The 21,548-nt window shown below is 36.5% G+C and overlaps 1 protein-coding gene across 1 annotated transcript in view; it reads right to left on the bottom strand.

Annotated features, from left to right (window-relative positions):
* Lrrk (Leucine-rich repeat kinase) overlaps positions 1-21,548 on the bottom strand; it is a 790,764-nt gene that overhangs the window by 463,509 nt on the left and 305,707 nt on the right. The window contains exon 12 of the mRNA XM_090409582.1: positions 9,842-10,001. Within this exon, the coding sequence (XP_090265708.1) occupies positions 9,842-10,001 (160 nt within the window). The remainder of the gene's footprint in view (positions 1-9,841; positions 10,002-21,548) is intronic.

Below are 21,548 nucleotides of genomic sequence, written 5' to 3'. Positions count from 1 at the left end.
AGGAAGGATGTTGGTAGTGCATGGGAGATAGTTAAGGGGAATCTAGAGGAAGCAATATTAAATTGTATACCTAAGGTAAGGAAGATTAATTAGATGAGAATTAGATGGATGAGGTAATGTCATTAAGCATCAGCTGAAATCAGCCTAATTTAAATAAATATGGTTGCATTAAACTTCCCAAAACATGGGAAACACTAATACTTCGCGATCCCAGTTTACATCCTAAGCCATTAACAGGTACGCACAGAAGGTGCTCCATCTAGTTATGACTCCAGTCTTTTGTCCACATGTTTCACTTAATTTTGTCTTGCCTTCTTTGTGTGTATGCGTTACAAGTCTTATATTGTACTCCCTGACTATGACGAAATATTGGAAGAATGAAATGTGATTTTTAATCCTTTCTCAGTGCTGTTTCACTTCATTAAACATCTATAAAAAACACAGATTTTTTTTACTAGTTCTAAAAAAACACAGATAAAGCCATATATCATATATGGCATATCATATATAAAATATTTGATATATATAATATATCATATATTTTGATATATTATATATATCAAAAGTATATATAAAATAACTATATTCTACAAATATATATATACAGGTATCCCTTGCTTAACACAGTTTTGCTTAACGCCGAATATGATTAACGCAGCAAAATTAATGTCATGTGAGTTAGTACAATGAATGTTAGTACAGTAGACAGTATATCTCTTGATATAAGTGGCAAAAGTTTTGCATGATCAATCAATCAATCAATCATTAATCAATTTTGCATGATCTGACAGATACATGCAAACCGTTTAATATAAATATTCTTACACAATTCAGGGTACAGTTTGGAGGTCATGAGTAGCTGTACATTCATATGTTATGAGTGACATTCCTCACTGTTTTTTGCTATCAGTTTGGTTTAACACATGTTATGTAAAGGTTTGTGATAGCTGACAATAAATTGTATCTGAGAGATACTGCGACCTCCGATGTCAGTATGCGATTTTTTTTTTTTTTTTTTATTCTGTGTTCAATAATTTCTAGATTGTAACTGAAAATAAATAAACCATCATGTATTACTGAAATAGAGTGCCAAAGACTTATTCATCATACGTGTCCTCTAGGAGATGTGCTTTACATTATGGAAAATACTAAGGAAAGTGATCTGGATCTTACTCCACCTTTACTACAAGTTGCCCATAAGGTTGCTTATGCTTGCATCTGCCGAAACTTTTAATTTCTATATATTCGGACGAAACTCTTGTAGTTTCTATATTCAGCTATGAAATAATGTTGATTCAATATCCACTTAATATGTACCATCATGTATTATATTTGCAGTGTTTTTGCTTTATGTTTTACTGCATTTTAGCATACCAATAATGAATGTATCTCTCAGATATACCGCGGCCTAAGATGCAATTTTTACGATCGCGAGCTCCGCAGGGTTACATTTATCATGCAAAAACATACTAGCCTCATGGTGTGAGCATGATGACATCATTCTTCCTACAAATTATTAATACAGTAATCGATCTTGAATGAATTGTAATTTTTACCATTGATTATTAGATTTCATTAAAGCGATTTTGATATAAGCGGTAACATCAAGGGATTAATTAACCACGTTAATCGAGGGATACCTGTATATATTATTATTATTCAGGCCTCCATGGAGTCCAAAGACTCATCACGGGAGGTCCTTCCTAAGAACACAAAGTCTATCAAGACTCATAGTGAGAGGTCCCTCTGAAGAAACACAAAGGCTATCATACCACTCCTTAAACTCATTGACCTTTCTCGCTCTCACCACTCTATCAGGCAATGCATTCCATGGTTTAACTACCCTCTTGGCAAAGAAACCACTCCTCACCCTCTTGCTCACAGTTTCCTTTTGTAATTTCGAGGGATGGCCCATTGTCATCACTCCTTCCTGCTGTTCAACCAAGTAAAAAAAACTCTCCAGTGTAACCACCTCTCAACAGTTTAAAAGTCTCAATCATATCTCCTTCTTCTATCCACCAAACTCTGCAGTCCACATTCCCTCAGCTGATCCTCATAACTAACATTGTACAGTCCTAAAACTATCTTTGTTATCCGCCTTTGTACCCTTTCCACAGTTAATTTATCCCCGTCAAATCCTGGAGATCAAATCTGAGAACAATAGTCTAGGTGTGGTCTGATCAGTCTTATACAACGGAATGATAACTCATTTATCTCTGCAGGTCAGTGTCCTTCTCATTATTGCAGCAATCCTCTGTGTTATCTTCACCACCTTTGCAATATGTCCCCTGAATTTCAGGTTTCTATCAATCATCAACCCCAGATCTCGTCTCCCCTACTTCCTCCAGTATAGCTTCTCTCATAGAGTATGCAGCATCCCATCGATATGTCCCAAACCTCAAGACCTTACATTTTGCTGCATTAAACCGACAGCCCCATTCATTTGCCCATCTGCCTAGCTTATTTATATCCTCTTGCAGGGCTACCACATCTGCACTATTACTTATAACCCATCACAGCTTCACATCATCCGCAAACAACTGAATATCAACCCTGAAATCCACTGACAATGTCATTGATATAAAGGTTAAACAATATAGGTCCCAATACTGAGCCCTGCGGAACCCCACTTCTGCTGCAACTTAAATATCAGCTTATCATGTGGCATCCTGTCAAATGCTTCGCTACATCCAAGAAAATGGGAGTATGTGCCTTTCCCTCATCTACTGCTCTTGTAACTTTATTATAAAAGGCTAGCATATTGCTAAAACAAGAGCGAACCAACAAATCCATGTTGATTCTCACAGATAACATTACCCTCATCTGCCCAATGTCGTATATAGTCTCTAACTAATTTCTCAAAGATCTTAACAACTACTGATAACACACAAACTGGCCTATAATTAGACACTTCCAGTCTGCTACCACCCTTATGCAATGGCACTATCTTACCTTACTTTCATTCGCTGGGAACCTTTCCCTTAGACAGACTTTTGGTGAAAAGCAAGGTCAAAGGAGTGTCAGTTATCTTTAGCACATTCTCTCAAAACTCGTGGTGAAATACCATCCAGTCCCACAGCATTTCTGACATCCAGAGTACTCAGTATTTGGAACACACTCTCCTCCTGCACCTCTAAACCTCAAACCTGCCCTATCCCCTCTAGTATTAAAATTTACTACTCCAGGATGAAATTCTCCAATAAAGTGTTCATTGAACAATTCCACTATATCCTCTGCATCAGCCACTCTATTCCCATTTTTATCCTACAATGTCATTCATCCACTTCTCCATTTATCCTCCTACTGGCCACATAGCAAAAAAATTCCCTAGCGTTTTCTTTGGATCTTAGGGCCAATCTCTTCTCATATTCCAGTTTTGCCTTCCTTACCATACTAGTCACTCTCTTGGCCTGTGTCTTATATTCTTCATGCATCTGCTCTTCATCTGTCTCCTTATCTCTCTTCCATAGCCTCTTTTTGCATGCAGTTCCTGTTTAATATTGTTTGTAATCCACTTTACTCCAAGTTGTGTCCTCTTCTTCACTCATGGAATACAGCTTACTATTGTTGCTAACAAATATTCCTTCACAATTTCCCAAGCACTAATGATATCCCAGCTTTCCAATGTCTCCATCCATGAAACTTCCCCAAGTTGACATCTAAGACTATTATAATCACCTGCCTTATAATTACACATATGTTTCCGTCTCTTTGACACTCCTGCATGTCCCATACTTCATCTTTCAAGTCAAAACCATGTGGTCACTCTCTCCAACTGGTGGGAGAGATGTCATCTGAATTATTATCAACTTTTCTGATGCTATGACCAAATCCAAAACTCTTGAACCTCTTGTTCTCTCTATTACATGTTGCCTAAGACATTTGTCCCTCAAGAATTCTAGAAATTCCATTATCTTATTTCTACATGCATCTTCCTCTCCCCAATTTACACTGCTGTAGTTAAAATCTCCCATAATAATCATTCTTCTTGAACTTTCCAAACTCAACTGTCTAAACATATCCTGGTCCCCACCCTCTGTGCTCCTTGGTCTGTAGCAACACCCCACTAAATATCCTGTCTTGCCCACCTCTACCTCACACCATATGCTTTATGCTTTCAAAATCATTAGTCTCACTGCCTTCCAAAGCCTCCACTCCTAGAGGACATAAGTTGTCATTTATCATAAGCAGTACTCCACCACCACGCTTTCCTATCCTGCCAAAAAATGCTGTACCCAGCTACTTCTATTCCTGTTATTATATCCTCTTCTGTCAACCACATCTCGGTGATCCCAATAATCTTTGGCCAGGCTGATGCTATCAGCGCCACCAATTCCTCTCCTTTATTCTAGATACTCCTGGCATTAATATAAAGCATAAAAATGCCACTGTTTCTATACCCAGCATTTTCCCCTCTAGACTCTACTGGGTTCAGCGTTACCTGATGTCATTCCCCTTCTCCCAAGTACCCATTCCCACAAGAGGCCACCCTGCTACCATCCACCCTGGGACATACCGACTCGTTCAGAATAGCAATCTCTCCAGATGCCTACGTCCTTTCTCATTCAAATGCAAGTGGTCTCTCGCATACAATTCCTCTCTGTCCTCAAATTCCCTCCAAGCATCCACATATTCCAATTCTCTCTTCTGACACATTCTAGCTATTATGTTATTCAATATTACTGCTCTTCTGCTCAGCTCGTCACTATCATACTAGTCAACAAGCACACTATCTTTCCTCTCTCTGTCTTCTTTCGTACAACCTCAAGCAAGACTCTCATATTTCTTGCTGCGCAATTTACATTACCACTCAAGTCATTTGTTCCTACCATCACAATCATCTCATCCACTCTTTCACCTCTCTTAATTGCCATAGCCACACTTTCTACCATTCCTCCAGGCAAACACTCCTCATGCATCCTATCTTGAACACCACAGATCACTGAGTCCCCATACATTACACCTCTTACCACTCTATTCCTCGATTGCTCACATGCATTTCTCACTCTCTCTCCTCTAGCACTTTCTCTCTGTGCTCCCCTATGTACCTGTCTTCCTGACATAACTCTATCCCTGGTTCCAGTGCTCCCTTGCATTCCTCTCATTCCCTCTCTCCTACTGTTTCCATTCTCTCCTCTTCTATCATTCACATAACTCTTTCTCATTCCTTCTTTTCCACTGTTCATATTCTCTCCTCTTCTATCATTCCCATATCTCTCTCTCATTCCCTCTCTTTACTGTTTCCCATTCTCTCCCCTTCTATCATTCCCTCTCTTCTACTGTTCCTATTCTCTCCTCTTCTATCATTCCCTCTCTTCTACTGTTCCTATTCTCTCCTCTTCTATCATTCCCATAACTCTCTTTCACTCCTACTCTGATTCACCTTGCATTCATCTCTTCCATTCGCCTAATCTCATCTTTCACACCTCATCTCATTCCTTAGACATTCCTCCTGCTCTTTCAGCTCATTTCTCTCTCTCTCTCTCTCTGCAAGTCAGCCACTCTTATTTGCCATTCATCCTCCCAATTGAGACCATCTCCTAAAACTTCACAATCATTCAACATTTCCATACTCCCCACTCTCATTATTTTATTCATATTTCTCTCGCCCTCTATAATACCACTCATCTCTCTCTCTCTATGTGGAGAATCTCCTATCTTTGACTCAACGAGGTCAGTTATAGTCTCAAAGAGGTCAGTTATCATCATCTCTAACTCACCAAGTTCCTCCCATTGCCTGCATTTTGCACATATATATGTATTCCCCTTTCTCTCACCTGCCACGTATACAACAGCCAGGATGCATACATTCCGCAAGTCCTGCATGCTACAAAATCCTGTATGATATCACACAAAATGGAGTCCTTAAATGGGGAAGGACTTGGAGATACGCTATTTGCAATTTTAACTGCCGCTGCCGCCATTATTTAAAATAGTGTCACTAATTAGTGTCAAAAATAGTGTCACAACTAAACGCTAAATAAGTATAAGGGAGCATAATTATATAAGTAAAAGTATAAACAATTACAAACAAAACATTTAAGTATACTAAATATAAATAAAATAAAACTAAATAATGAAAACTTATGCAATCTTCGTCTTCCACCATTATGCATCCGATTCTGACCCTTCTCGGTAACCAAAATACACAACTACTAACTTCAAAAACAACCAGTGAAGGACACTTGTATTCCGGAAAAACAATGTAGCACTACAAAAACGTAGAAAAACAGATTATTCACTGATTAAAAAAACTATAAGCTATATATATACACACACACACACACACACACACACACACACACACACACACACACACACACACACACACACACACACACAATATCGTATGGTCATACGTCCAGTTATTACTCATGCCTCATCAGCATGGAGTTCACACTTCACGATCAAACATTTCAAAACTGCAAAGAATACAAACTAAATGCCTGAGGATGATTCTGGACACCCCGTGGTTTATCAGAAATTCGCAGATTCATCGAGAAACCGGCATTCCATACATTTCCTCACTTCTCCGTGATCTCGCAGAAAAATTCTTCGTCAAGTCAAGCTGTCAATTACAATGAAACAGATTACTACAAATATAAAAGACCGAAGGGTATTCTACTCTCAACTGATCATATCTAATACAACTGCCCCCAGAGGGCGAGCTTAATTGCTCACAAAACTGCCTTTCTCAAATAACTCTCATCACAGACAAAGGGGAATATGAAAAGCACTTGTGCTTCACCCATCCTGACAGTAGCGTTAATGGTAATGGTACACACACAATATGTACATGATCTAGACACAGTGATAAATACTGATGTTCTGTAAAAATTTAAAAAGGCAAAAAAAATACTTGAGGAATCTGATAAAATCTGAGTGTATAAAGCTCAGACAGATTATAAATATGACGAAAACAGTGATCTGAATTCATTGATGAAACAAATGCAGTCAACTAAAATGTGAATGATGGTTAAACCAGTACCACAGACCTTGTCATACCCTGTCATATGCATGTCATCACGACTCAAAGGAAGTAGTATGTAAGATGACTAAAAGCTATGTGAAGCCAAGCAAGAAAAAAATTCCTCTTTCTGGTTGCTGTGCAGATGTTTTAAACTACCACAATTTGATTTCAAGTTTCATTTAATGAAGCTTCTTGATGATCTTGCTATTCCATGCTGACTGCCAATGGGATAAAAGTTTCTGGGATATGATCTACCTGTAATTGATGATGTAGGGAACAGAAATGGAATGTTGGGATTCAACAGAAATGCACAACCAAATGTAGCTGTCATAACTAAGAAAGGACATGTGAAATATGAGAAATCCCTAGATGGTTCTGTAGCTGTAGACTTCTTATTGCCTGTAGAGCTTCATGAATCTGTATATAAAATACACTTTTCATAGTAATGCAATCTTATGTAGTTTAATGCAAACTATCACATACAACTCAGCAGTAAAGTTGTTATATTTTAGAATCTAAACAGATATTATACTGTCTGAGAAGACAGCAAGATCTAGCACCTCTGATTTTGAAACCAACTGTGTAAAGAGGCACAAAATCAGAACATTCCATTCTATGGACTTGAAATAGCAGCTGGTATTGGTACAGGAGGTATAGAATGTCTGGATAGCTTGCAGAAAGTAAAGCTGCATGATGGTATATATGAATTGAACAGTGGTAGTTCCATTCGTATATACCATATAGTGATAGTCTTATACACTACCCCAGTGGTAGTGTATATGATGGTATTTCTGCAATATCATCCACCTTGATATCCAGAACTTCTAAGAATACTTCCATTTGCAAACCAAAGAGTCAGAATGCAGGCTGATGAGTGTTGTGTAGATTCTCCCACTGTGGGTAAAAAACAGATGGCCATTTAGGATGATCTGGCAGGGAATTCATTTTCCTAGCATATAACTGAGACAGCTGCTGATATCAAAGTGACAAGAATGGTTCATTTGCCTTGGCATAGAGGCTAGACATCAGTGAAGTTCAAAATGCTCCAGTTGCAATTCTTGTGGCTTGATGATGATGGGTAAGGTGCAACCAACCATGAAAGTATACTCTCCATCTCTCTCTCTCTCTGAAAGAAGCATAGATTTGGGACCCATAATCAAATTTCTATCTAAGAAACTTAGATAGAAAATTTCAGAGAGAGAGAGAGAGTATACTCTCTTTCTCTGAGAGTACAAACAGAGCAAAGAACATCTGTCAGCAATGAAAGAGGTGAAAGATAGAGTGCAAAGAATGATCATCACTTTATGGCACTTATCTTGCAACTGGCATATATGGAGGGAGGAAACAAAGTTTCTTGTCAAATATGAACCCTAAGAACTTGGCTTCTGCTGCAACTGGGATTAAAATTTATACTAGTCTGAGTTCTGGAATTAGATGAAGACCTCATCTGCAATAGAAATGTGCGCAAACTGTCTTTTCCTGTGAAAATCTGAACCTATTCTGAAAGATGGTGAATAGCTTGCTGCAGTTGTTTATGACACAAGTTGCCATAACAATAGTGCCAGATGCGTTTTGTATGTTCTCCAAGGTAGATGTTAATAGTTCTTCCTGTCTATCCATAATAAGCCAGATCACAAGAACAGGGCACTTTATATACTCCTGGATGTGATAAAAAATAGTTTGTTGTCAGGTGAACAGGTGCATAGAATATTTGCTATATTAAGAATTCTAGATATCTTTTCAGATGTGTTTTTAATGTATGGAATGGTAACAGTTTTACTGTAGTCTTGTATAGGCAATGGAGGGGATTTCAGGGGAGCATTCAATATATTTTCTATCCTATGGTTATGATTAGAGTCATCAGCTAAGAAAGTGTGATGCAAGTGAGCGAGCTCAGTGGTAAGAGCATTGTTATTGGAACAAATAGCTCTAGTTCTGTGAGTTAGCATTTTTGGGATACCATACTGTTGAGGTGGATGATCGTGTGAATGTTTGTGCAAATATCTTCTTGGATGTGTGGGTTTTCTATAAACAGAAAAAGATAATGAACCATCAAGAAGTCATGCGATTAGTGTATCTAGGAAGAGCAGATAGTCATTAGCTTCCTGTTCCATTGTGAAATGGATTTTAGGGTGTTAACTATTTAAATGTACCAAAAATGTATCCAATGTGTCTATACCATCTGTCTAGGAGAACATAAAAAATACATTTGGCACCATCATTATGGCGTTGGGTCTAGCAGCCATGCCTTGGATACCTCTTTACTCAGGATCAAATAAAAAGAAAACAAAAGTGCTATACAGAAGTCATCATAAGTCAAAGAGCTTGTTTTTGGAATCAACAGCAGCTTTAAAACATACTCCAAACCTCAACAAGTATGGCTGTATCAATTTACGAAAAATCTGGGAGAGGTATTTTAAGATCCAACTAATTTTTGTTTTTCTCTCTATATATATATCCAACAATAGATGGCACCAATTAGGACTTTAGTTCTTTATGTTGTCTGTGACAATTTTGTTAAACTAGTCATACAAAATTGTTGCTATTTTGTGCATTGTGGCAAACCGTGAAAACGCTGGATATAATACCCAATGAAATATCAGCTAGGTTCATAAATATTTTTTTTATCATTCTGTGTTGTGAATCGATATAGTTAAATAAGCTAACATGTACTGCCAATACATAAACCTTTCTACTCATTTATATACAAATAGGAATTTGTAAAAATTCCTCTTCAAGATCCTTGTGTCTTTATAGCTAATTATTTGAGATTTGTAGTGATGAATATATAATTAAAACAAACAAAAAAAAAAAAAAAAAACATAAATAACTGACAAAGCGTTCACACTATTTTTTAAATTAATGTCTTACTCTTCCTGAAGTTGAACTGGAATCTAAGGAGTCTTGAGATTTTGTTTCTTCTTCTTCATCTTCATCTATGGTAAGAACAAGTCGATCAAGTCTGTTGTCAGCTAAAATAAGAGTTCGTAAATTTTCTAGTCTTGTGTGCCGTCGATGAATGCAGAAAGAACTACTAAGTGACTTCATTGAGCCCCAGGAGTGAAGTCCAGGAGACGAATTACGAACTGTGAAGATTAATGATTTAAACATTTAAAAATGCATAAAAAAGCAACATTTTTAAAATAATGTTTTAATCTTAATTTTGTTTTAATCTGGTAGTGGTTCCAAATTTTTTGTAATGCAGTATATGCTTAATAAATAATTCATTCATATTTTTGCTATTTTCTAAAATTGTTTGTCATTTCATTAGAATAATTTCAATCTGTAATTTTCAGATATTAATTTTAGATGATTACTTTAAAGACAAACAAATATCAAATATGATTGAATTTGGGCTAAAAATAACTATAAAAAAATTCAAATCGTTTATGCACAATATTTATATATAGAAGGCTTTCTATATTTATACATAGAAAGGCACCAAATTAAGATAAAAGAGAAACAAAGGCAAATAAAGAATATTAACTAGGACTAAGAAAGCTGTGAAATATCATTATTTTCTGATAAAGTCAAACACAATTATTACTGCATGATTACTAGCTTCTTATCAATAGTTTTCTTCCAAATAAATCTGTAATTTGTCAATCTGCAAAATTATATTTCGGTTCTCTAAGGCAGCTAACTGCATCAATCCAGAATTTCCTCTGATGATGAAAAAGAATGTAAACCATAATGAAATAAATAACTAACTATGGAATAACTTATGAGACTATATTTAGCAGAATTTTTGCCTAAGTGTCTAAAGCATTTTCAGGATGACTTTCAAATTAAACAAGCAGAACAGAAAACTGGAACACTTAACAATGAAAATACATGAGCTACTCATACATGATATAGAGTGGAATGGTCTAAAATACATCAAGGTTCCTAACTGCACAAATTTAAACAATAGAAAAATTATTATTTAATTTTTTTAAAAAAAAATTATGGACTACATAATGTGTGAGAGGAACTATTCCTCATAATATGGATGATTTCAGACCATTTCTGTACAAATTGGGATGGCAAAGAAACTTTGGCAACTCTATTTGTAAAAATGTTCCATAAGAAAATTATTTTTTGTGAAGGAGCTTAATATTTTTCCAAAGGGATTCAATCTGTTGGCAGAGACTGTTACATTCTGAAAATCCCAACTGTTTGGGTTCATGGAATTAAATGAAATCAAGATGTTGATGACAAAGAGATGCCAATCTCTTTGTCATCAACAAGGAAACATGACAAGGAAATTCTATAGCTATTAACAGCCTTGTTGATATAAGAATCGTTGAAGCCATTAGCAAGGAAGATAGGCCTAACATAATTTCTTTCTTGAAAGAGCAGCACAAAGAACAAGCATGATATACTAGAGTCTAAATGGTGCCAGATTTTTAACAAGGATGAGATGTAAAAGCATCAATGTAAAGTCCAGTATGGGTTTTCTTGCTAAAAGGCAATTTTTACCATATCAATCCACCTATATCTTGGTCTTCTTCTGGATCATTTTCCTGCCAATGGCAGAGAATACTTGTTTTGCTAATATTTCCTCTCCCATTCTGTTTAAGTGACCATGCAACCTGAGACTAGCTCTGCTAATAAAATGATACAAATAAAATAAATAAAATGATGGTAATACATGACAGAATTTCTGCTTTTCTCTTCCACATCAAATCTGTTCAAACACATGAGCAGCAGCTAATCAACACTCCTTAACAGTGCATCTCCAAACTCACAGAACAAACACTCCTCCTCCTCTCTGTTCATCTGTTCCACTGCTGCCCTATGGAACTGTCTGCCATCTAATGGTTTCCCAAGGAATACAATTCACAGTTCCTCAAGGTAAATGTTCTTCTTGCCTATCCATGGTACTAGTGTAGCACAGGTTGATCAATCTCTCATGGGTGAGTTCCTCATAAAAAAACATGTTTAATTTGAGTCATGCTGCATGCTCTAGACACTAGGGCAAAAATTCTATGCTATTATAAGGCCTCATATAAGTTATTCCATAGTTAGTCATTATTTATATCACATCTTTTTACCTGCCAATCCCACATCACACTGCTTGAAAATCTTTCCTTTTTCCATTCTGTAGGTGACCCTATCATCTTAGATTACTTCTGTTTACAGTCAGATTCCTTTTAATATCTTCATTTTTAATGCAATTGTACCATCTGTACTATCTATTCACTCCTCAAATTTTCACCAGAACTCTCATATTTGTGATCTTTGATCTTCAATAAACTGCTTTATTTCTAACTTAACTTTCAAATCCAAAAGTTTCAAATCCAAAATCAGCTTACACACTACCTTGTATTTTGTAATAATGGTTTGACTAATTTCCCTATTTTCCAATATAAAGTTTTCAACCAGTCCCTAACTTTGCTTGTTGTTACTTATTTCCATATTGAATATGTTACATTCATTAAACAATGTACCAAATGAAATTATTTATCTTTCAGTTATTTAGGTACAAAGATTCTAGAGTTGATCTTTCTCCTTATATTTATAGTTTGTCTTTTTTTTTTTTTCATACTAAGTTTGTTACAGCAGTTATTATTCAGTAAAAGAGTCCTGAAGACTTGTAGTGGAGCATAAAGTATTGAACTTATTTTATTATACCCAATCCTGATGGAAAGTAACACTAAAGCAAATATCATGATAATGAATAAATGTAAAGAGTGCACACACATCCTTCCTTCCTTCCTTGCCTTATGACTGATTTTAGATAAAACCATCTTTCTGAGTTGCCTTACAACTTAAGTATATGATATATATTGCACTGTATAATGTTCTATTTATAACATATAACTGAAGCATTTCACTTGTCAATTTTATTACATGCTTTTTTTTTTAATTCAGATCTGCAAAATGTAAAAATACTCATTTTTGTGTGTACAAATTCTGTATTCCTGTGATTGCTCAACTACTGGTTTTAAAGTAAAAATATGAAATTCCATTTGAACCCAGCTTATTCTTCCAAGTTTCTATTCCATAATGTTTCTTAGCCTCTTCTCAAATATGCTAGTATAAATCTTAATATTTGCACAAGAAGCCTCCTATAGCAAGGAAATTCTGTATAATTCTTCTTATTTCTTTTTCTTTTTTTAATAGATGGAGCTCTCTAAGAGCTCTATTTCAGTCATTTGAAAATCAATCTACCAACCATCATACAATTTTTATACTTCCCTATTTGAGCATTTCCATTCACATGTTATTTACTCCAGCTGCTTTTTCTAAATTTCAATTTTTTTTACAGCTTTTCTACCTGCAATACTTAAATACACTCATATTGCACTCCTCTTGGACTTCTACCAGTGTTCTGTGGCTGCTTATTCCATTTAACAATTTTTGAATGTAATGACTTCAGACATCCAGAATAATACTTATCTTCATTTCTAATGCCACCATTATTACTTCTGATTCCTTTTACAGTGCATTTCCATATTCTTTCTAGTTTTCCCATGACATTTATTTAGCCACTTTTACAGTTAATCCAGCTTTCTAACATTTCTCTCTATATTCTTTCAGAACACATGCTAAGCTTACTTACCAGAACTTTCAATATGATTTCTTCTTTTCCAAGACAGCTTCTTAATTCTTGAGTCAATTAGGAACTTTAGCTTTTTCTATCCTTGCAGACAGTTTCACCACGTGCTTCTGGTGAATCAAGAAATATTTTATTCTTATTTTGCCATTGAGTACAGAAGTAGAGCAGTTCCACAGAATAGTTAATAGATGGGAGTATGGGACTGAATCAGACAGTAATCCATTTAGGAGACTTCTTGACCAGCTGGCACATGATCTCACTACCAGGTGGTTATGCCTGCAGGGAGACTGTGTAATGATATATGAGAGGCACTACTGGAACTACATTATATAGAGACTGAATGCTCTGGACAAGTGACATAACTAAGAGTATCTCCTCTCACTGTATGTTCACTTGCTCTTTCCTCATCTTCACATGCTAGTATTATAAAGGTAAAGTCCCCTTTGTAATGGCATGTCAATAAACCTACATAACTACACGAAATTAAATAACAAGCCACCCTCAAAAAAATCTTACACAATAAAATTTCTTCACCAACATTTGGTATAAACACCAACCTAAATGATATAACCTATTCTCCAGTTTTTGATTGAACCATAAATCTCTGCCACAACAACCATGGCTTATATTAATTATTCAAACTATACTCTGTATAATTCCTTCTGCTAATGTGCAATCTGAATTTCTTTGTTAGAAAAACTAATCTTGAATCTCCTCTTTTTGACCTACTGTAGCTCAAAATTTCCCTGTTCCATTATGTCTCATTCATTTGCTCATTCATCTACCATTTCTCATATTCTAAAAGTAATTCTAAAGTTCTTATTCATAAAGCATAATTTCACACAGTGAGGTTATCTTCCTTCATGACTTTATTCTCCACAATTCTGACCACCTTCTTTCAATTCCACTGACCAAGCTGGAAGAGAAGCAGAGGTTTACTGTAAGTAACAATTTAAAACACATCATTCATCTCCCCACCAGAATCCTTGATAATCTTCTGTACTTAGCCAGATCACTGATCTTTTCATAACCAGTTCTCCTTCCAGGTACACTGTTGAGATGGCTGTTACTCTTGTTAATTCAGATCACATCTACATCTAAGTTTCATCTGTTGTGAAATGTTTTCCTCTCAGCCACTTACAACCCCATGTAGTTGGCACTACAATGATGCAAGTCAAAATCTGTGCTCCTGCTCATCCTTTCCATGGTCAACAATTATTTACATTTTTTGGATCTCTTGTTACAGAAATTATCCATGTTGGAATGGAAATTTTCATTCCTTACTCTATTCAAAATTCCAACCCTGTTTCCAAAAAAAAGCCTAAGACAGTCCAAGAAAAGAAAATGGCTTATCATAAGTAGCTTGAAACAAAAACTTCAGCATCATTCCCAAGCCCATGCTGAAAACTGCAATACTTGCAAAGACATCATGGCAGTCATGGCTTCCAGTCCCTTGAAAAAGGTGTTAGACACATCTTTTTTTTCCCCATGTATGCTTTCATTTCTCCCTCAAACAGTAGCATTGCAACATCACCTAAAGATGAGGCAGAGGCTGATCTCCAGGCATCAATCTTTTCATCCAACTTCTATAGATGATAAAGGCATATCACATACTCCTTTATCTGGAACACTGCATCCCATGCAACCAGAAATGAACAACCTGGATACCAAAAATGTTCTCTGGTCCCAATGGAATATTGCCAGTTGTGTTCAAGAGATGTGCTCCTGAACTAAAATCTGTTCTTCTTTATCATCTATTATGCTATATTATACTCAGCTGGCATCCATCCTACAACATGGAGGCAAGTTCAAACACAGTCAATTCAAAAAAAAAAAAAAAAAAAAAAAAAAAAAAAGAGGTAATAAGTCTCTATCATCCGACTACTGACCTATTGTGCTCAACTCAGTATTGTCCAAAGTAATGGAAAAGGTCATCAAAAGTCACTTCTTTAGCATCTGGAGAAATGTCAACTAATCAATGACAACCAATATAGATTTCCTCAATCAAGATTGACAGCAGATCTTCTGGCTTATATCACCCACCTCTGGATAGATACCATGGAAAGTTTTGAAGAACCTGTGCTGTCGTATTTCACATTTCCAAGGCATTTCATATTGCCTTTCAAGGGACTGACAGCTTCTTAGCAAATTGTCATCATATGGTCTTCATTCCTCCCGTTGTAACTGGGTTGCTAGGCCAGTTTTCTCTCAGGCGGTTCAAGTAAGTATAACAGTGGAAGGAGTTGTCTCTTCAGATTTTCCTGTTAATGCAGGTGTTCTTCAGGTATCTCATTTCACCAACCCTCTTGCTTATGTATATAAATGACCTGCTCCCACTGACTTCATATCCTATTTACAGTTTTGCTGATAATAGCACTCTCCATACTTGTATAACAAACCCTGCAGTGTTGAAACATCGCAACCTTCAAAATCAACTGCAATAAGTGTCTTAAACACTGATCTCCACACACACACACACACCACCCTTCATTATGACAACAGGCACCTAGTCAGGCTCGATGCTTCTACAATTTTGAAAGTTTCTTCATTCTCTCTCTCTCTTCTCGGATTAATCGTTATTCCTATATAAAAAAATATAATATTCACTGTATATTATATAGTTAATGACCAAGTTGGAAAACTTTCCACAATGACTCTCATCCAGAGGATTTAATAATAAGATGATACACCTTTTTTCTACTTGTTTTATGGAAAAAATATGACTGTGGTATGTGTGTATAAGTGGTATTATCCTGAATCTCATTGCCACTGAGGAGACATAAATAAAGGTTGAAACTGGTGTTAGTGACCCTTCCTATAATGTTTATCATTATGGGATATTAAAGCAATTCATGCAAAACCTCTATATACAGGGTGTTCGGGATAAATTTGACATATTTATAATTAATTATATTTTTCCGTAAGTTACATGTATTAACACACACTTCTCTTCATTTAAAAGTTTGGACCCTTCTTCATTCATATACAAGATGTCAGAAAGGATGGATAGCTGGAATCCACCTGAATCATGGAAGAGAATAACTTGTATCATGATGATTCGTGCCCGCCATCAAAATAAGGATATTACGACTGCTGCCCAATGCTCCCTGAATACAGTAAAAACAATCAGGCATGAACTAGAGACTTGCAATGGTGACTACGAGGATGTAGCAAGAAGAAAGATCCCTAGCAGACGATCTGATTGCGTTCGTACAGCAGAATTCCTCGCAAATCTGCAGGAACAGGTGTTGAAGAACCCTGGCATTGGAATTTGGGCTTTGTTCGTGGAGTTGCTAACTGTAGTCAAGCCCTGGATAACAAGGGTAGCCAATGGTAGGCCGTATGTATGGCAGCAGGATTCGGCCCCTTGCCACACCTCTGGGAAAAGTCAAAAATGGTTGTCTGAAAATTTCTACGACTTCACCAGTCCAAATGTTTGGCCTCCAAACTCCCCAGACCTTAACCCCATGGATTATTTTGTATGGGGCGCAGTTGAAAAAGACACCAATCGCACTTCCAGTAATACAAAAGCCCAGTTAATGGATAAAATTAAAACAGTTTTTGCGGCCCTTCCCAGGGAGACTGTAGCATCAGCTTGTTCGAGGTTCCGAAGCAGAATTGAAGCTGTGATCGATGCTAATGGTGGTTATTTTGAGTAAATCTTGTTGATAGTATTGTAATTAACTCTGCCTGTAATGTTTTTTTGTCAATTCATTAAATTTAATAGATACAATACGAAGAGTTTCTTTTTCCTTACGAAACTGTCAAATTTATCCCGAACACCCTGTATATATATATATATATATATATATATCAGTATACAATTTCACAGAAACTAAGCCTGAAACCATTTTTATTCCTTGTCCAATTCGAACATTTTTTTTTTCTTTTCACCAAAACACGTTGAAATCTCCAGAAGTAAATAACATGCTCTTGTAAAACGCATGAACCCAGGATTTAGGTTATCTTAAATTATGGCTAAAGCGATTAAGGCTATGTGACAAGTAATAGTCTGTTAATCGGATGTGTTATGGCAATTTGCTCATTTTGGGAGTAAAAAAAAAAAGAGTTTCCAGAAGGTTATTTTAGCTAGGATTACGAGAATTTATAAACGAATAAATTCCCCTCCACTCATCGAACATCTGATGATCGGTACTCTTGGAAAATAACATACATTACAATGAGATATGATTTCTCTGTCGTTTGAATTAAGTACGGAGATATATTGTGGTGCCAAAAAAATCCTACCACTAGAGAGAAATAAAATAATCCCAAATTAAACTTGCAAAATATTCATAGTAGGCAAGAGAGGTGATGCAGCTACGACTTGCGTGACATTTAATTTGGAACCCAGCCAATAAACCTGTAATTTCATTTGTATACTATCCTTCCAGTTATGTAAGGATAGTATGACTTTTAGAAGAGAGTTTTGAGTTCTTTATGCTATCTTCTTTTGTAATTATTCTTAGATAGGTGAAGATATGTGCTTTGCTGCATCCGAAATTTAGTTCTATATATATTTTTGGAGTATTCTATTAAGAAGCAGTATATGTAAAACCACAGAGAAAATAGTTTTGATAAGATTGGAGCAAAACCATTTCAAGGACTTAGCTGCATAGATATACATGGTAGTAATAGGTAGAAATATGCTATGCATAAACGCATAATTATTCAGCAAAGCACAAGCTAGAAGAGAGCGGTTTGGTAAGAAAGCCGAAATCGATTTATGAAGGGGACTTGGTCAAGTAGATGAAATGCCAGATAGTTCCTTTACCACACAGCGAAAGAACTATGGAATTTCATCGGGAAGAGTCCTTTGGCTAATATATATATAAGTAGCAAATAAAAGAAAAGATTATAGAAGGATGACTTAAATGAATACCGATGGTAGAAAGGTTGGCTTGGTTGAAATTAAAACAACTATGAGGCAAGAGCATTGTTTGTTCGACCATTTGCAGAATGAAGAACTTTGGCACTATCATTTATTATTATCATACTGAGACTGGCTAACTTATCTCCACTTGAAGACAGGTTAGCAGTATAGGATGTTGAAGAATTTTATAAAGGTTCTTTGCATCTTAGAATTCGAATCCAGCGCTTTTCAACCAAAGGGCAAACGCCGCGCCTCCAGTACATCTTTAGCAGGAAAGTAATAGCTAAAAGAAGTAACTGAATTACTGAGTGATCCAGTAACTGATCTGTTGCCAAGAGGTAGAGGAACTTGATGCTCAGGATGTTGCAAAATCTCGATGTGGGCAGAGAATTAGGATTGACATTGTATTATATTATTATTATTTGAGACCTCTAAAGAGTTCAAAGACTTATTGCAGGAAGGCCATTAACATTAAATATATTTGCAGATTACTAGGGAGTCAATATATATAGAGAGAGAATTGGCATTATCTGTAACCAGATTCTTTGTCTCAGCACTACTAGAACACTCACACGGGAAGTGGAAGAGTAGAAACTTATTCCAATTGAAGGAGACTCCAAGGCAGTTAATAAATTAAAACTCGATCAGTGTTTTTGTTGTGGAATGAAGATATTGTCTTGGTAATTTGCTCTTTTATCGACATATTACTGAACTTTGAAAAGGATTTGAAAGATTGAATGAACTAACTTTAAAAAAAGCTGAAGAAAATGGGGGATGTGCATAAAGCTGATAACAGCCATGAGTGAATATTTGGTGAAGCAGAGTTTAGGAAAATGCACACGAGTATCACAGGAATCTGTGCATGGATTTAAGGTGGTCTCATTTGTAAACTACTGGAGATGATTCACCCATCTCCAAATGTTCGTTTTTTTTCATTATTTTTGTGATTGTTTTATAAAACCCATATACGAGAGGTCACTGCATAAATCAGCAGAACCATGTTGGGCTGGTGATTAAAGAGAAGAAAGAAAAGGAATCTGCTGTTTCTTGAAGAGCTTGGGAAAACAGTGTGGGAAGGACTGTTCCAAAGAACAGCCGGGCAGAATAAAGAGGATAAGAATAAGAAGTTTCCAGTTGAATTGTGTATGGATATTAACCAGCAGCTGTCCGTGTTCAAATAGGATGAAGAAAGTGAGGTACTGTGATGGCCAGTTCAGTGAAGTAGCGACCATGAAAATACTTATATAAGATATATAAGACAAAGCAGAAACAGCATTGCTTAGCATGCATTCTGAGAGTTTTGGGGATACACTATTCCAAATGTGAGAAAGTTATAAGGTCGTGGGATTTGTGACATAAATGTACGTTGAAAAGAAGAGAATGTTGAGGTCTTAAAAAAGAATACCAAATGGGCTAAAACAGGATAGGGTGAATGCGAACGTTAAAGTAGCGGGGAAAAAAAAACTGATTGGTGTTGACGATTGGAATATTATTTAAAGTTAGGAAGAATTAAACTTTTTGTCTTCATAATTACTCGATAACTGCGAGGACATCGGTGTTTAAGGCTTCGGTAACAAAAGATCTTGGAGCTTGAATCATTTGAGAACTATAAGGTTTTGTGAATGAAGAAGATTGAAAAAAGGAGGATCACTGACATACAAGAGGATGATTGTGGGTGGAAAAGAGGATACTTGATCACTGACCGAAAATTCTGATGAAGAAACCATCCACGACAACACAATGAAAGACCAGAGAGGAAGCTGGGAATCCACTAAGTACGGGAGGAGGAACATAAAAAGGTCGATTGGTAGGAAGGTTACGATGCTTGACTCAATCAAATGCCTCGGAAATATCAAGAGCGACCATGTTTCTACATACGTTTTTCCATATCTTGTGAGCTGCATAAGGTTATCTGGATTTGTTGTGGAGTGAGTGACTAAATAATTAGTTAACTATATCGGATGGTCTCCAAGTAGTAACATAGTTGACCATTAATAATTGTTCTTTTTTATTTTTTTATGAACAGCTGAAGGCTTGTTTTCCATGGAGCATGACAGCTTGTGAAGGCAATATAGAATGGAGCTGATTATAGAGCACAAGCTTTTGGTACAACTGCAGGGATGAGGTCTGGACCAACGAACTTGACATTGGTATTACATTAGTATCGCGACCGGTGAGTATTTTTCCGACGTTCTTTAACCGTAAGATCAGTGGAGAAAGTGGGCAGTTCATGATATAGTGGAAGATTTGCCTAGGTTATCTAAATAAGAGGTGGAAGGAAAGACTGATGCCAAGAGATGTATGTTTTGTGTTCATCTATGTGGATGAACACAAAACATACATCTGTCTGATCTATTGTCTGTATAAAGTATACCGACTTGCAGGAACAGGGCACTTTATATATTCTAGGCACTGAGAGAAGAGGGTGCTGATTATTAGTGGAGCAGATAAGACAACAAGTTCCCAGTGGGGCTTAAAAGCTGTGCAGAGATTTTAATTTTTTAGGAACCTGGCTATTTTTTCAGATGTATCCCAGACATAGGGGATGGTGATGGCATTCCTGAAATCCTTCCGAAGAGAAGGCTGAGGACTATGGTGAAAAGTGATTTTTTTTTCTTGAATCTTTAAGCTGTATAGCCAATGTAGCCAATGGTTATGTCACCTTGATGCCACCAATATTCTTTCCCAGTCATCTCCTCCAAAATGTAGTTTCTGGCCAACCTGCTACTCTCAAAAAGCTACAAAAAGGTAAAAGTATTGTTATCACCAGAGCAGTCTGCATGGTTAGCCTAGTGGCTTTGCGCTTCACAACCATATGCCTGGGGAAGGAGTGTCCTAGGTTCGATTCCCGTCGACGTGAGGAGCTCAAGGAGCTTCCTCAGCCATAGCCAAGTTAGCTGCTCTTGGGTGTGGACAGAAGGGTTTTTTCCACCAGTTTATCTGTGTTTTTCATCCCGCAAGCAGGCAAACCGGTCTGAGGACACATACACGGATTACAGTCAGGAATACTGACCAGCCATAGGTCTGATTCGTCAGCCTATGCCAGTTCCGGAGCCTGGATAAAATTTGGGGGGACTAGATGGTACTGTGAACTCCCGTATAAGGGGGGAACGCTGTATCATCACACGGAATTTATTTATTTTATCACCAGAGCAGATAAG

This window comes from Typopeltis vanoorti, chromosome 19 (assembly GCF_054136105.1).
Source record: "Typopeltis vanoorti isolate ZY-2024b chromosome 19, IOZ_Tvanoo_1.0, whole genome shotgun sequence".
NCBI classification, from domain to species: Eukaryota; Metazoa; Arthropoda; class Arachnida; order Uropygi; family Thelyphonidae; genus Typopeltis; species Typopeltis vanoorti.
The sequence above is the reverse complement of the archived record's forward strand: the minus strand, read 5'-3'. Positions and strand labels throughout refer to the sequence as shown.